The 16998-nt window shown below is 38.1% G+C and overlaps 1 protein-coding gene across 2 annotated transcripts; it reads right to left on the bottom strand.

Moving 5' to 3' along the window:
* Nucleotides 1–3834: 3834 nt before the first annotated feature.
* LOC756610 (glutathione S-transferase theta-1) lies at nucleotides 3835–11957 on the bottom strand. 2 transcript variants are annotated; one of them, XM_030992152.1, is made up of 5 exons: nucleotides 11707–11957; nucleotides 9977–10064; nucleotides 8780–8930; nucleotides 5746–5913; nucleotides 3835–5255 (listed from the first exon to the last, which is right to left on the bottom strand). In XM_030992152.1, exons 1-5 carry the CDS (start codon nucleotides 11816–11818, stop codon nucleotides 5100–5102), a joined length of 675 nt encoding a protein of 224 aa, XP_030848012.1. In that variant the 5' UTR covers nucleotides 11819–11957; the 3' UTR covers nucleotides 3835–5099. The 2 variants fall into 2 exon arrangements, with proteins under 2 accessions (XP_030848012.1, XP_030848013.1); XM_030992153.1 differs by lacking the exon at nucleotides 8780–8930 and adding an exon at nucleotides 8362–8512.
* Between the last annotated feature and the right edge of the window lie 5041 nt (nucleotides 11958–16998).

The raw sequence follows: 16998 nt of genomic DNA, 5'->3' as shown, positions 1-16998 counted from the left end.
GATGACCAGAACTCACCTTTATCTTTAATATCTGTGTTGGTTTGGAAGAGTACTGGTAAAAGTTTCAATTTCTTTGTACGACTTGGTCTCTCTGACCTGTGTCTGTCTATTTCGTGTAGCAATATGTGTATTGAGGTACTATTTTTTCATTTTTTAAAAAACAAATTTTGAGTGAAACGTGACTGACAATTGGTATTTTTGTCAAGGTATCCACTTCAAGGTTCACAAGGAATGTAGAGGTCTATGAACCAAACCCTTGTAAATAAACTTACCGTACATCTAGAATATATGAATGCAGAAACAAAGTATTAGATATTTGAAGTATCGTGGACAAGTCGTTTAATAATTATTCCTCTAAAAAAAATATGCTAATGGACAAATTACGATTTAGAATTTAGACCAATTTGAAAATGAATATTATGTGATGTGGCCTTTGTACTAATATGTCAGTGTAATTCAGTTAGTAAGCTTGAATCATGCTTGCAAAGTCTTTTTTTTTTGAAGCCAGAAGAGTATTATTTTATTTATTACTCACATCATTTCAAAAAGAGCTTTTCTTCCTCTCAAAAAAACAATTTGCCTTTAAGAATTTCTTTCAGTTTTAGTTACCTACTAAAGACACTGAAGTGGTCGATTAGAGAAAGAGTCACCATCAAATATGTGAGGAACAGGAAAAACAGTAGAAACCTATTTGGTTGTCTGGTATTATACAGGTGGATCCTATGATTTTGTTTTCCTTCTTAAAATTTGAGAGATATACATTGCAACATATTAAGTTATCAAAGGTATTTTTCTCTTGCATCATGCTAATGTTTTCTCTAGATGATGTAGCCATTAAGCTTATTTGTTTAATTCATTGATACAAGTAATGTATTGAAATTGTCTCTATGTTCAATGAAAGCAAGTATATATCTTGTTTTTCACGCTAATGTTTAATTTTTTGCTACTGAAAATGTTATCGTGCATATAATATCTGTCCATTTGTGGATAATTAAGGCATGCTGCACATATATTGCTTTGATTTTTTTAAAGGTATTTAAAGAATATTCTTTGCACATGTATTGAGTAACTGATATAATACAAATATGAACAAAATTATAACTTTTTTTTTGTATGTAAATAATATTGCTGCATTGCCAAATTTAAAGGATAGACCATAACTTCTACTTTAGAAAGAAAGTCTTCAATTTGTGAATTTGTGTTGTACATGATAATAATAATGCTATATTAAATTAGATTTCAGGCTAGCTACATACCGTACTGGTAAACATTATTCTCTACCATTTGCAACAGAATTCAGGTGCTTTTATTGAAATCATGCTGAAACAATTTTGTGCCATTTACACTTTTATTGTAGGATTGATATTCATGTTTGTTAATTTTGTCTACAATTATTGTACCGATGCAGTATGAATATATATTTTCTTTCCAGATTTAATCCTGGCAGGAAGTTTAAATGTATGTTCTTGATTTTTTTGTTAGATTCAAGATATTGTTACGCTTGAAGATTTTTTGTTGTTGACAATCATTCATTTATCTAAATTCTGGTGAAAATGAAGAAATGAGGTGTGAGTATTCTCATTCTCTGTACCTGTATGTTAGTTTGGCAGAATATCAGAAGAAACGTAACTTGACAAGTATTGCTCTTCTTGTGCAGTCATATTCAAAATATGACGAGAAAGCTTTGAATAGTTTGGACCAAACATTCATGTCTTTTGTGTGTGTAGTTCACACATATCAGTGTGCAATGCAAATTTCAGCTAGACTGTCGATTTCTCATCATTTTTGATGATTCTAAAACCCGACAGTATACACCAACTATTATGCACTACATAATTGACATTTCCCAGTTTTTTTCAAAGCGTTATTCCTTGACCAGAACTCAGTTCTAAAGAACCTGTGTATGATTTGTTACGAGATAGTTATGTATGTTATTGTTTAGCATTTGTATTCAAAGAAATAATTTATGTTCATTCGTAGTTCAGTTTTTTTATCTTGTAGACGATGTATTTCATGGTCTTTAAACTTAAAATTATTTTTATTATTAGAGAATAGAATATTTTTTTGATTTGTTTCTTTGAATATTCAGCCGACAATGTTAATGTTATGTTTGCATACATTTCTGGAGTTTTGTCTCCTAACTAGAGTGATGATATGTGACCAACCTGTATATAAGATGTAAATATATGATATTTTCAAGAAAGATATTGCCAACTGTGTTCGTAGATTCTAAATACCAAATGATTAGAACCTTATGAATATACAACTGATCGTACAGACTTGTGTTTCTGTAATTTCTTTTTCTAATAAATTGAAAACACTGGATTACTTTGGAATTTTTTTTTGCATTTTTTTCTCACAGCGATTGTTTCTTTATAATCAGAATTTTGTATCAGTCCTCTTCCTCAGTAAAAGACCCCAAAAGTTAGAATTTAAACTGACAAATTTGCAGATAAATGCAAAGTTAAAGTTGACATAGATTTTATTCTGTTGGTGAATATGTGCGTATCAATCAATGATAATATTATTCTGCAAGTCCCATTTTGACTCTGATTTGTAATGATCTATACCTTCAAACTTAATCTTAATACAAAACATACATGCATGTCACGTGTGTCATGTGCAGAGCTGCCAACTATTACTTTTTTGCTGGAATTATTCTGTTTTTTAATCCAAATTACGGTTCTTCAAAAAATATGTTTTTTGTTTAACATACCACACGTCAAATAACTGCCCTAAAATGTTGATTTGATCACAAATTCAACAGAAAACTAAGGTTAAAACACACTTGAAGACTCAAGAGAAAAATATTCTCAAAAAGAATGAAACGCCGATAAAAAAAAAAATATAACAAATATACCTACTTGTAATTAAACTATAGGTTCTAATATGGAAAAAAAAAAACAGCGTGAGGAATGAACATTTCTGCATTGGAAGTGTGTCGCGCGTGGTTGTAAGTTTTGTTTTGATGAATTCCTTTTTTTTTGCTTGAAATTCCTTTTTTTTTGCCACCATGGTTCCTCTTTTTTGGTTGCACAAGGTTGGCAGCTCTGCATGTGTCGGATAAATGGTGCTTTCATTTAACAGTGTAAACATGTATGACCTCATAGCAAAGAATCAACAATTTTACATGAACAATTAACAACAAAATTAGATGTTTTTTGAAAGGTGGACTGGTTGAATTAGGGCCTTTATTAAATACTGATGGAAGCTTTAATATGTCACATTCTCAAGAAACATAGATTGGGACTTATTAATTGCTTACATACTTAATAGAATTTTTAACTGTAGTTCTATATTGAGATTGTAATTGATTCTCTCTCTGGATACCCCCCCCCCCCCCCTCTCTCTCTTTGGTCTCTTGCTTCATGTTGGTATATCTCCAATATGAGTACTTCCTTTGCATGTTTGAGCGAGTTCTTTTAAAAAAAAAGTTTTTATTTCTCCTTCTCCTTATTTCATTCCCATCCGTTTCTCTTTTTCTCTCCCTCCCCATCTCTTAATTTTGTCCTCTATATTTATTCCATCTATCTTCTGTCTGTACCCTTCTCTCTCGTCTATCTCTTTTCCTTCTCTTTTTCTTGTCTCTCTCTCTCTCTCTCTCCCCCTTTTATCCTATCTCACACCTGTCTCTCGTCGCTCTTTACTTTGAGACTTTGTCTCCTCTCCCTCTATCTCATGTATTTCTCACCCTCTCTCCTCTCTCTCCCTCTCTCTCTCTCTCTCTCTTTCTTTCTCTCTATCTCTCTCTCTCATACCATCCAGTCCTTTCACTTCAGTAATCATTCTCTTCCATGAAAAACTAAGACGTTTATTTTTTTTTGACAAACAAAGTTATGATAAATGCTTTATATCATGATCATTCTCTTTGTACCGGTACAAGGATTGCGTGCGTCGTGCAATCTGTGCAATATACCGGTATGCGTGGGGTGCGAGACGACAGCATTGCATTACGAACATCGCTAAGGCAGTTACTAGTACGCAAACACATAATTTTTGCACTCTTGAATTTGTGCGTTGATAAAATTCGTGATAATATGCAACTCGCGAAATTCACGAAAACAACAGCTTATACAGTATTGGATACATTGTAATTAAGGGGTTAAACAGCACACTAAATCCAAATGGACACCTGAATTTCTTGAGCGAATATAACTGTTGAATACAAAATGATCTCTTTTCCATCAGTGACGTCTCTTACATTTGAATATTTGATGATTGAGTCTAATACAAACATCCACAATGAATGCCATATGAAATACAGTCATAGCCTGAACCAATATTATGAATAGATGCACCAATACATAATGACCAGTACCATACATATGTACATGAACATGGACCATTACTACATGGCCAATCTCGTTACTATATGTTACTCATGTTAATATGACAGCAAGACCCCAACAAAAAAAGAATACACCAAAGAAAATATCTCTTACAAATATGGAATTTGTAGGTATACAAATTTGTAGATAATTAGGGCACACTTTTTATACTCTCTACGTCTTAAAAATCAGTAAATTGAATTTCAGTCAAACCTCTCTCAATTCACTGCAGCATATGATCTTGTATTCATCTAACAAATTACCAAAGATTTGAACCTTGAAATTTTCAATGAGAAAAAATGAAAGATAGTATTCTGGTCATTGTTATCTATTTGTCAAATAAAATATGAAATATAAAGGACCACAAAGTTTGGAAATTACAAGCTAATACTGTTAGCAGAAGCAAACTGCATGTATGTAAGAAAATCCAGCCCACAAAATGGAAACCAAAACTGTTTAATGACAAGACTACAGGTCTATCATCATTTAAAATAAAATCAATAGGCATATCACCCACCAGATGGCAATGAAATCCATTTTTAATTGAATAAATCTGGCCACTTTTGTCCTTCCAACAAAAATCAATAACCAGCTCAATAACAATAATAATAATTTTCCCTTTCATGAAATTGTCCACTTCTACCGTTCAGATAAAACACAACCTGTGAAATACCTGCACTCGTACATTCACGGAAGACAGATAGATTATAAACCTTTGATAGAAGTCATCTTGAAGATCATATCTTCTACTTTTTAAGTTTTTATAACAGATCACAGCTTTTGTTTTGCTTTGGCGAGTTTGTAGATGAGTTGGCAGACATCGTCAAAGATCTCTGGTTGTACGTGCTCTCTCACTCTCCCTATCCACGCCTTCAGCTTTGGTCTTCTGTCTATTGTACCATAGCCGCAGGGTTCTACCTGTATAACCTGTTGGTTTGTGAAAAAGATTAAATATTTTAAGTCAAAGTCGAGTACTGGTTATGGAATTACACCATGAAAGAAACTGTCTGGTTGCAATTGGAAAATGTTTATTATGGAGTATATTGAGCTTTGTGATTATCAAATTGATAACTAATTGATGCAATTGCTCAAAGCTGCATGCATTCTAAACAGAAAAATGTGCATATACATGTAGGATTAGAAACACGTGCTGCAATCAGTGGCATGAAAGTTTGGTCCAAACAATTCAGCTATTTCTTTTCATATTTCAAATTATTAATACCACTTGCAATTTTGATGTGTGTTTTTTCTTCTCGTAACTCAAGAAGAAAGCTGAACTGGCTGAATACTTTTGGATGCAAGAAACATAAATTGGGATAAATTATGTTTTTCATAAACGTGAAAACTTACAAAACAAGGTAAGGGCATGAATGATTTAGTTGTTAACTGTAGTTGGCCATATAGATGATCAAGTTACCTCGTTGACGCCAAACAGGTCCGCGATGCTGATATCATCCCCACAAAGGAAAGGTTTGTCCTTGAGAAAGTGCTTTTCTAAGTTGTCTAAGGTTTCTTCCATTCTCTGGATGTCTGGTGCAAGGGCCGCGGGGTCTGCCGGGGTGCCCGTCATACGGGGGAAGATCACCTGTGAAAAGGAAGAGACAAGTAGGGTTTTATTTAACTTAAAGGCATTATTAAAACAGAGAAATGTTGGAAGAGAGGGGGAGAGGGAGGAAAGAGACTAGATGAAGGAAAGAAGGAGGGAGGGAGGGGAGGGAGAGAGAGAGAGGGAGGGAGAGAGAGAGAGAGGGAGGGAGAGAGAGAGAGAGAGGGAGAGAGAGAGATAGCAAGAGAGAGAGATAGATGGGGGGAGGGAGAGAGAGAGAGAGAGAGAGGGAGAGAGAGAGGGGGAGAGAGAGAGAGGGAGAGAGAGAGAGATAGAGAGAGAGAGACAGGGAGAGGAAAAGGGTGAGGGAGAGGAAGAGGGTGAGGGAGAGGAAGAGGGTGAGGGAGAGGAAAAGGGTGAGGGAGACTAAGAGAGACAGAGAGGGAAAGAGCGATGGAGAGAGAGAGAGAGAGAGAGGGGGGGGGGGGGGGGAGGGGTGGGTAAGAGAAAGGAAGGGAGATGAAAAAACAAGACTTGTATATTGATGTTTACACTTAAACATGTACAATAGGGAAAAAACGAGCAAGATGGTGAGAGAGACAGGGCCAGACAGACAGACAGACAGACAAGCAGAACGAGGTGGAAACATGACAAACACAACAGTTAGCTGTGCAAATCATTGATCAACGTATTCTTAATTAGACCAAATCTTTGATGTAAACTATGAGGGCAAGCCTCTTTGTAGGGGTTTATATGTTATCTATCTTGTACAATATAAGATACCAGAGGGTCAGAATCCAGTGCTGCACTGAAAAATATTATATACCTCACTTAAGTAATCCAGCCATCTGATTGGTCGAAATTGCATTCATAAACTTCAACTGTTCTTGTAAAATTCCCGGTAACCATGCATAAAACATTTAATATTTTTAATAACCATGGTTATTAAAAAAATAGGTCAGCCTCCATGGTTACCCCATAGGTTTACATGTTAAAAAATGGTTTGAGCGATCGAGGATACCGTATGTGTGCGAAGGATTGGTCGGTAATTTCAATACAATTGAATCTCGATCGATCTTACCGACAATTTTATCTTGCATTGTTGACATAAAGACGAAAATAAACTTCCAAAAACAAAAAAACAACATCTGCCGATAGATCTTGATCTAAGTTCGTGCCAATATGCATTGCAAAAGTAAAAGAAGGGTCCGTTTAATGGAGCTTTTGCGAAGCATTCATCACGCCGAAGCCGGTTTCAATCCATTTTAATGTATATATTGTACAAAACTGCCAAGCACGTGAACAGCGCGCGATGGACGAGTGGTGTAAGTCGTTGGTGAAAGATTCATCACTCATTGTACGCAAGGGTTCGACTCTCACCTTCGCCAAAAAAAAAAGTATTTTTTATTTTTTATTTTTTAGTCTATTTTTTTTCGGCATATAAAAGTATTAATGACTGCTTTAATATTCGAGAAATAGTTGTTTTTATACGCTCTCGGGAAGGTTACAATTGGGCTATTCCCCTCGGCACGCCTCGGGTAATAGCACAATTCTAACCTTCCCTTGAGCTTATAAAAACAACTATTTCTCTCAAAGCAGTCATTAATACTATACTATCAACTCATATTTACCCAGTTCCTATATATATGAACTGGGTAAATATGAGTTGGTAGTACTTTATCTCAGTAGCTGATTGAAGTAGGGGCAGGTACACAGCCTGTCCATGCCCCTCAACCACATTTTAAACCCAATTTTACATAGCTGTGCACAACAGTGTAATGAGGTACCCGAGTACACTCCCAGGCTTACAAGCGAATACTCGAGTATTCGGACGCCATGTTTTTTAATAATTTTTTTGAATCTTTTTGATTTGTTTTGATTTTTTTTGTTTTTTGTTTTTTGTTTTTTTGCCACCACCATACCACTGGGGCAGTATCTCACGTCGCCGAAAACGCATGCAATTTTACTTTGAGTTGCAGTTGAAGGCGCCGATTTAATAATAATAATAACAGTAAACAATGCTGTTTTAAAAACCAAAGATGGCAGAATAATCCATTTTCCTCCAAGTCCAAACAGAAATCCTGACATTTGGTCCCAGTTTCTGAGTGGTGAGTTTGACAGTGCTTGAGTTGGGAAGCATTTTTACCGACGGCACCATGCCAGCGGCCGCCGCTCACAGACAGATTTATTTATTTTATTTTTTTTTTTTTGCGGCCGAATATTCGGGTACTAAAAATCGTACCTGAGTAGTTGTCAACCGTGCGGGTACTCGAGCATTCGACTACACGTCGCAGCCCTACGTGACCTGTACATTAAGTACCCCAAAACCCCTCCCCAATCAATGATATAATTTCTATGATTTACATAATTTACATGATCGAATGAGTTTATGGCTGTGTGAGCATTATTAATGAAGTTAAATCAATGCAATACAAAACAATCTTTTACAACACTGAAATTGCACGCAATTTGATAAGTTTGACTCACTTCTGCGAGAAATACTTTAGTCATACGAGGTCTCGTATTGAAATGCTGCCAATCCAAATATTCATTGACCCTTGACCTCTGCTGAAGGCTCTTGGGAAACCAGTGATCCGCACAGTCAAACTTTTCATGAAGATACTTTGTGATGGATACACTTTGCGAGCCGGGAATATGAAGGAAGATAAGTGGATATAAGCAGAAAGATGAATGGAGTATGCACGATATATTGCATTTTAACTCTGGTGTCGGAGTATTTTAGGTGACTCCACACTTTTAAAGCAAGGTGTATATAAACTGATGGAAGTTTGAAACTTGAACACGAAGCAACCACATGTAACTTTAGAGCACTTGTCTATAGAACAAGGATTATTCAAACAATCCTTAGGAAATGTCCGCTTTTCTGTAAAGAACTTGGACTAACCTCTTTCAAAAAGACCTTTGCAACATTGATTCTGGTGTTCATGTGTTGCCAGGCGAGGTACTCATCGACTTTGGCCCTAGTTTGGAGGTCGGATGGGTACCAATGATCAGGGCATGCATGCTTGGCCTGCAAGTATTTCACTATTGCGATACTGCATAGTTCAGAGAAGGAAAAAAATGTTCGGAAAACGCACAACAATAACAAAAATCACTACTGGGATAGCGTTAGTTCAGAGAAAAAAAATTGTTTTTTCAGAAATTGCATGAATCATGATTTGTTTCACTATTATGATACCGCATTGTTCATACACACTGTAGAAGGAAAAATTTGTTCAGAAATTCCACCAATCACAGATTTTGGCATAAAATGAAACCTATGGAATTGCGATCAATAAATTAAAAGAAATCTTTAAAAATTGCAAAAAACTGCAGAAAATTGATCACAATTTGTAGCAATAGTCTAAAATGATTTGGGCCTATCCCAATTAGTGGTAACCATATGCATTAGCAATTTCAGACAATTTTTTTCTTTCTGAACCTTCAACCAGTCTCAATATTCCAATCACATTTCTTTAAAACCATAAATAATCAAAGATTGGCTATTTGACTATCAAGAAAATAGAAAAATAACATGTTATAGCAACTTTCAAAATTTATAAACACTGAAAAATGTACATTAGTTCAAGCCGCTTGTATTAGCATAGAAGCTATTTATACAAAATATACATCACAGCTTTTTTTTTCTTTGTCTGAATAGTAAGTAGTAAACAAAAGGAGGCGAAGGCCAAAAAGGAGGCGGGCACTGACGAGAAACTCGTTGTGTAATTTGGCCTAAAGCAATGGCATAGGCCCTTGTGTGAATTTCATTTTAAAGGGCAATCCAACGCTAGTAATACTTTCATTTGTATGACAACAGAATAAAAAGATTTGAAGAATGGCGAAAGTATAAAAATGAATCAGATTGTAGTGAAAAAGTTATTAATGTTTTAGATTTGAGCGCCCACGTGTCTGGGCACCTGTATACTGTTGAGCCCTGGAAAAGCTGACACATACCTTTTTTGTCCGCATTGAATCCTTTTAGGGTCAGATGGTGTGGGCCCCCATCTTTAAAAAATCCAAATTTGGGGGACTAAAATTTTGGGTGTCCATGTATCCCTGGCACCTGGCAGTGTTGGGCCCTACAAAAGTTGATACATACCTCTCTGTGAGTTTGAACTCTCCATCTTGCATAGCCGGAATCTTCTTCATTGGATTGACGGCTGCATACTCCTCAGATTGGTGCTCACCTAAAAGGTCAAAGGTTACAAAAAAGGGCATGGTAAAGAAAAAAAGATAACAGAATAAAGAGATGGAATTTATACCAAATGAAATAGCACAAGGAACTAGACAGAAATAAAATTCTTCTACATGAAAAATTAATATCAGGGCATTAAATCACCCATATCATTCCCTATATTTATTCAGTATACTTTAACAACTTTCGAAAAAGAATGGAAAGTGATAATAACTTTGTCAGGACATGGGAAGCATCACAGGAAGTATTGCCAAACTTTTACACTAAATTATTTTCATCAAGTTGGCATAGCATTGGCATAGCATTGCTTAGACAGCAATAACCATCTGATTTGGGTCATTTCTTTAATAAAACTGACATTTGTTGTCATTCCCCAATACAGATGGCAACCCAGAGATTTCGTACCATGGGGGTAGCTATAGCCAACAATGGCAGCTTTTTATGTCAAAACATTTTCTCCCCGATTTTCTTTATTTAGATCTAATTTTCTGATTTCTAAATCAGATGTAAATTAGGTCGGTATGTCATTTGTCCTAATTACAGTTATCAAAATTTGATAACTTAATATTAAATGTATAATTTATGGACTTACTTATATGAATTATCCAATTTGTATTTCCGAACTGTGAAACGGTACGTTCATGCATTCGAAATATTACCCGGCGGCCGATATATTTCCGGGTCCACCTACCAAAACATAGCCAAATGGCCAATCAGAGCACTCGTTTCGTGGGAGTTCGTTGGTCAAGCTGGGCCGACTCGTACGTAGCTACGGTAGCTATTGGACGTTCGAAAAGAAAAAATGAATATTCATCAACTAAAACCAAGACGGATAATGTTGATGACGAGACTTTCTCGGATTAATCATTAATTTAGGATCTAAATGAGCAAGCTATCGTAAGTCAAATAAGCTATATATATGTTATTTTTAATTTGTGTTGTAATTGCAGCAGTTATGAGGATGTAAAGAGTGAAAATCTCGTTGCATATCTCATTCATCGCGGTCCGGTCGAACCGAACCATTTGTTCCGTACAGTGCCTCACAGAAAGAGGTCCCCAGACTTCAGTCTCTATAATCGGAGGTCTAGTGGAGCCAGACGTAGTCTCAGTGGAACAACCGACGATTAGAGAGACTGAAGCTTTCGGTCTAAGCATTGCTATGCAAAATCAGCCTTTTTTTGTAGGCCTACACCAGAATTTTACGGTGCATGGTACACCCCTCTTTTGGCCAGGATCAACATCACTAATTTTCGTCATAGCCAGAGGTCATTGAATTGCATTTTGTCATTAAAATCACATCACTTCATCACATTTTACAGGATTCACACTCAGCTCAGAGTCAAACTAGATCTAGATTCTAGGTCTACGTACATGTAAAGTTAGCTCTGACCTCTGCCATTCGAGTAAGAAAATGCCTATATTCTTTCTTTATTTAATTTCATAGTGTGATGCACCGTTGATGCACAAATGAAATTTTGTTCCTTCTTAATTTCAGCAAACCGTATATTTTAATAAGGCTTGTGCCATGGGGTGGGATCAGGCCCGTGTCTTTCAATCGACATTCAGCAGAACGCCTCGATACACGCCCCCCGAACTCTGGCAGAGAAATGGATAGAATTAGTACGTGCACTTACTTTTTCGCATGGCTATTGGACATGGAGTGTATGGGATCTTGTTTGCCCTCGCAAACATCAACACCGACCTCGCAGGCTGCGACATCAAGTCGTAGAATATTTTGACAGACATTTTGCAACTTAGTTAGGTAATAAATTGTGTAAATAACGATGCTTTTTACTGGCAGGTGATAACCTTCCTATGTTTCGCCAGTAAGTATAATATAATTCGCGAACGCGATCACGTGCGCCGTTCACCATATATGCACATGCACGATATATATATTTCTCTCTCTCGCGCGCGCGCGCATGAAAAATATCGCCAGTAATTATTCCGAGAACTAGACCGCAGCTTACAAAATAATGAAGTTCACCTTTATACACGAAATGTGGCGTTCAATCACATAGCGAGATACCAAAACGGTCTTCCATTAGAATAAAAATGGAAATAGAAATATAGAAGAAAAAAGGGAAAATATAAATAAGAAATAGAAATTGAATTTGTATTTCTTGTTTTAAAAGGGCTAAAAGTTTATATTATTGCAATTTTACGTCTGAGCGCCCCGCCCCCCCCCCCTCCCTCACTCCGAGAACGGACGGACCCCATGCGTGTTACCAAAATGTCCGGTAAAGGGGTTTTCGTGCGACAAAGTCCGGCTCGAGAATTGTAAAAAAAAGGGGTGTATTAACTTTTCACCCGGAGATTTCTTTAAAAAGGGGGTGTTTTTCCTTTTTTTTCCTCTCATCTCTTTGGACTCCTGAGAAATTATTCCGAATTTAGGGGGGGAAATTGAGCATTTTTCATGATTTAGGGGGGTCTCCGACTCCAAGGCAGGAAAAGCCCGCGAAAGGGGGGTTCGGAAATGTTGGTAGTCCTCAGATAGGGGGTGCTTTCAAAAAGAGGGAACAAGCATGTATGCGTACCCTAAATAACACTGAGTGGGTAGGGGGCGGGCTGACCGCGTGCAGGAGCAAAGTTGCATTTTACGCCTCTTGATTGGCTGACAGTTATTTCTATCTTATTATGACATCACAATCAATGAAACTGTACACACACCAATGCGTTGTTATTGGCTGAAAGTCTTTCTCGCACTTCCATTATGACATCACAATCAGTTCAAAAGACATGAGTGCGCAGCCACTTGTTTATGCGTCTTGATTGGCTGAAAGTTTTCATCACCCTTTTGTGACATCACAAACACAGTTATTACAATCGCAATAAGTAAACAAATAAAGGGAAAGTCCACCCCCAAAATAAGTTTGTTTCGATAGAGGCAGAATAATAAGAAAATCAGGTGAGTGAAAGTTTGAGCAAATTCTGAATGAAAATAAGAAAGTTATGAATTATTGAAGTTGTTATCAATCAAATACAAATTGGCAACTCTTCGTTATTGATGACGGAATATATATTTGTTCCTTGCAGGGGGAGTATAGAAACATATTTGCAATTATTATATTTAGGGTGCATGTATGGTTGAAATTTTTCTTGAGGGAAAATGAAAATTTTAGATTTTTTTAGTACTGAGCAAATGGAAGTTGAGCTCGCATGATACGTCATAGAGTTGCCAATTTGTGTTTGATTGATCACAACTTCAAAAATCCTAACTTCCTTATTTTTAATCGGAATTTGCTCAAACTTTCACTGACTTGTTTCTCTCATTTTTCTACTCCTATTAAAACTAACTTAATTTCAGGGTGGACTTCCCCTTTAAACATAACGTACATTTAAAATGCTAGCTAGGAGCCGTCCAACCAACCGACGTCTCAGTCGGCGATCGAGAATGCGTCAACCTTGATTTTCCTAAATCTAGTAACGGTACTAGTATATGCCGCGTGCGCATAAAATATACATTTCCTCAGGTAGACAAAGGATAATCCCTTCCCTACTATTACGTAAAAATGTGTAGAACAGGTGTCACATGCATATTCACCTGTTCTATACTTTTTTACATAATAGCAGTGAAGGGATGTTCTACCACAGCAATAGGCCATTTTCGTAATGTAGCCAAATTTAATGCATAGGTCTTTGTGAAGTGCCTCAATACAAACTATTTCATTCACCTGATAAGAATAATAGTATTTCAATAGTCAGAATCCTAACTGCATACATTAGTTGTTGCCAGGTTGGACAAACATTATCGCTTGACCTACCTAGCAACACTATATGCAGTTGCATTCTGACTATTGAAATACTATTATTCCTATCAGGTGAATGAAATAATTTGTATTGAGGCACTTCACAAAGACCTATACATTAAATTTGGTTACATTACGAAAGTGGCCTATTGTTGAGGGTAGAAAGAGGTACTGTATATTTTGTCCTCTTTCTTTGTCTGTCATGTTCATACTGTTACTTCCTGCATGCATGTATATCGTCGAGTGCAATCTGTAGTCAACATGGGCAGTTCAGTACGTTGACACGCATGATCAGTCGGCGTTCGTCGTGTTCTCGTCCACTCGATCTAAAAGTCCCTATTAAGGCCGGTGTGACCGCGTAGAATGTAACCCGCACCGATCGTCCGACTATTAGAGATCAATCGAGAGCGGACGATCGGTGCGGATTTTATCCGCGCAGAATGTCCGTGTCAGACATTCCGTGCGCGCCTTAAATGTCTGACGGACAATCCGTGCGGAAGAGGTCTCACACCAATAGTCCGCCTGCCGCACCGAATGTCCGTACTCTAGTCCACACATATACATATAGTCAACAGTGGCGTAATGAGCAAAAACGTTTGGGGGGGGGGGGGCTGACAAAAAAAAAATCTGAATCACCCCACTCTAACATGCAGGCCCCGCTGAACGTTTCTCAAAGTGGGGTCTAGGGGCAAACCCCGGCGGGGTTCAAGGGGCGCAGCCCCCGAAGCTCAAGGGGTATGGGCATCAGTGGCGGATCCAGGAATTTCTTACCGGGGGGGGGGCACAAAATGGCATTGGGTGAAATATATGTAAAACGATGAAGCGACAGAACGAGGCTTTAACGGCGAGGGAGCGGAGCGACCAAGCAGGGGTGGGTCTGGGAGGGGGTTCTGACCCCCTCCCAGAGTAAGAAGCATTTGCAACTTTAGAACCAAATTAGACGCATTTTCAGGCACTTCCTGGAGTAATAATTATGAGGTAAAATCGCTTTCTCCTACCCCTTCCAAGAATCTTTTGCAATTTTAGAACCACAATTGGCGCATTAATGTCCACCGGCACTTCATGGAAAAAAGAGGCCTTCTGATTGGTTAGGTGTTAGAAAAAATCGTGAGACGTATAAATTATGCTTTGATGCCGCACAATGCAAAAGACGGTGGTCCGGTACTTCACCAGTAGTACTTGCAAAAATTATCTCGAGTATAAAAACTGTGTCGTTATCAGGTGTGTCGCTAGATCTTTTTCAGTGGGGGGGGGGGGGGGGGGGGGGAGGGTGTAGAGGCCGCCGATTATGTCCAAATGTCTACAAATTTAACCCTATAAACCCGGGGTCAGGAACTAAGTTATTTTTCAGTTTTTCACCTTCCGCGCAAAGCTTTGACACTTCATTAAATTATTGGAGAAAGAAGACGATCCGTTGTACTGTTCTCGACTCTTAAAGCTTGTTTCGCCCCTCCCGCGCAAAGCGCGGAAGCTATGACGTTTCATTTAATTATTAGAGAAAGAAGACGATTCATTGTACCGGTCTCAACTCTTAATCCTTGTCTGAATTCAGTTCCCCCCCCCGGCTCCCACGCTAAGTGCGGAAGCTTTGACGTTTCAATACATTATTACTCTTAATCCTTGTCTGAATTCAGTTCCCCCCCCCCCCCGGCTCCCACGCTAAGTGCGGAAGCTTTGACGTTTCAATACATTATTACTCTTAATCCTTGTCTGAATTCATTTTCGCACATCCCGCGCGAAGCGATGACGTTTCATTTAATTATTAGAGAAAGAAGACGATTCATTGTATCGGTCTCGACTCTTAATCTTGTCTGAATTCAATTTCCCTCTCCCCGCCCGCGCGAAATGTGGAAGCTTTGACGTTTCAATAAATTATTACACTTAACCCTTGTCTGAATTCACTTTCGCCTACCTTGCGCGAAGCGCGGAAGCTTTCACGTTTCATTAAATTTATAGAAAAAGAAGACGATTCCCTGCCCCCCCCCCCCCCCCACTCAGTGTTATTTTAGGGTACGCATATGCTTGTTCCCTCTTTTTGAAAGCACCCCCTATCTGAGGACTGCCAACATTTCCGAACCCCCCTTTAGCGGGCTTTTCCTGCCTTGGAGACCCAACTAAATCATGAAAAATGCCCAATGTATACCCCCCCTCCCTAAATTCGGAATAATTTCTCAGGAGTCCAAAGAGATGAGCGCAAAAAAAAAGAAAAAAACACCCCCTTTTTAAAGAAATCTCCGGGTGAAAAGTTAATACACCCCTTTTTTTTTTTACAATTGTCGGGCACGAAAAGTAACCCTTTACCGGACATTTTGGTAACACGCATGGGGTCCGTCCGTTCTCGGAGTGGGGGGGGGGGGGCGATTCATTGTACCGTTGAACCGTTCTCGACTCTTAATCCTTGTCTGAATTCCGTCCCCCCCCCCCCTTTCGCGCAAAGCTTTGACATTTCAATAAATTATTACTATTAATCCTTGTCTGAATTCATTTTCGCCCATCCCCCGTGAAACGCGGAAGCTTTCAAGTTACATTAAATTATTAGAAGACGAATCGTTTTATTGTGTCTTTGTCTTAATTCAGCCCCTCCCCCTCCCACGCGAAGCGCGGAAGCTTTGTCGTTTCATTTAATTATTAGTCTTAATCCTTGTCTGAAATCATTTTCGCGTTTCATTTATTATTAGAGAAAGATTAAGACGATCCGTTGTACCTTTCTCGACTCTTAATCCTAGTCTGAAATTAGTTCCCAACCCCCTCCCGCGCGAAGCGCGGAAGCTTTGCCATTTCATTAAATTATTAGAGAAAGAAGACGATTCGTTGTACCGTTCTCTACTCTTAATCTTGTCTGAATTCAATTCCCCCCACTGGGCCCCTTAACGGTATATGTGCAGTGTTACATGATGTAAGTATTGAACGCTTGTTTGCAAATATGTGCATGCTCAGTCCGAGTGGTGGGTAGCATGTTATCTCCCTGCAGTGCTTTGCACTGTAGCTTCTGGAAATGAATTAGTATTACTGTTAGTGGCCACTATAAGGCCCTTAGTGACTATAACAAAAACATATGCTCTTCCTGGCTATTTGGGAATGGGTCAGTTTGCAAGAAATAATGGAGAAACTAGCATTTTGTTGAAAATCATGTGATATCACGAACATTTTTACATTACTTGTGAAAATAAGTCATGG

Source organism: Strongylocentrotus purpuratus, unplaced genomic scaffold (assembly GCF_000002235.5).
Source record: "Strongylocentrotus purpuratus isolate Spur 01 unplaced genomic scaffold, Spur_5.0 spur5_scaffold_2, whole genome shotgun sequence".
Lineage (NCBI taxonomy): Eukaryota > Metazoa > Echinodermata > Echinoidea > Camarodonta > Strongylocentrotidae > Strongylocentrotus > Strongylocentrotus purpuratus.
The sequence above is the reverse complement of the archived record's forward strand: the minus strand, read 5'-3'. Positions and strand labels throughout refer to the sequence as shown.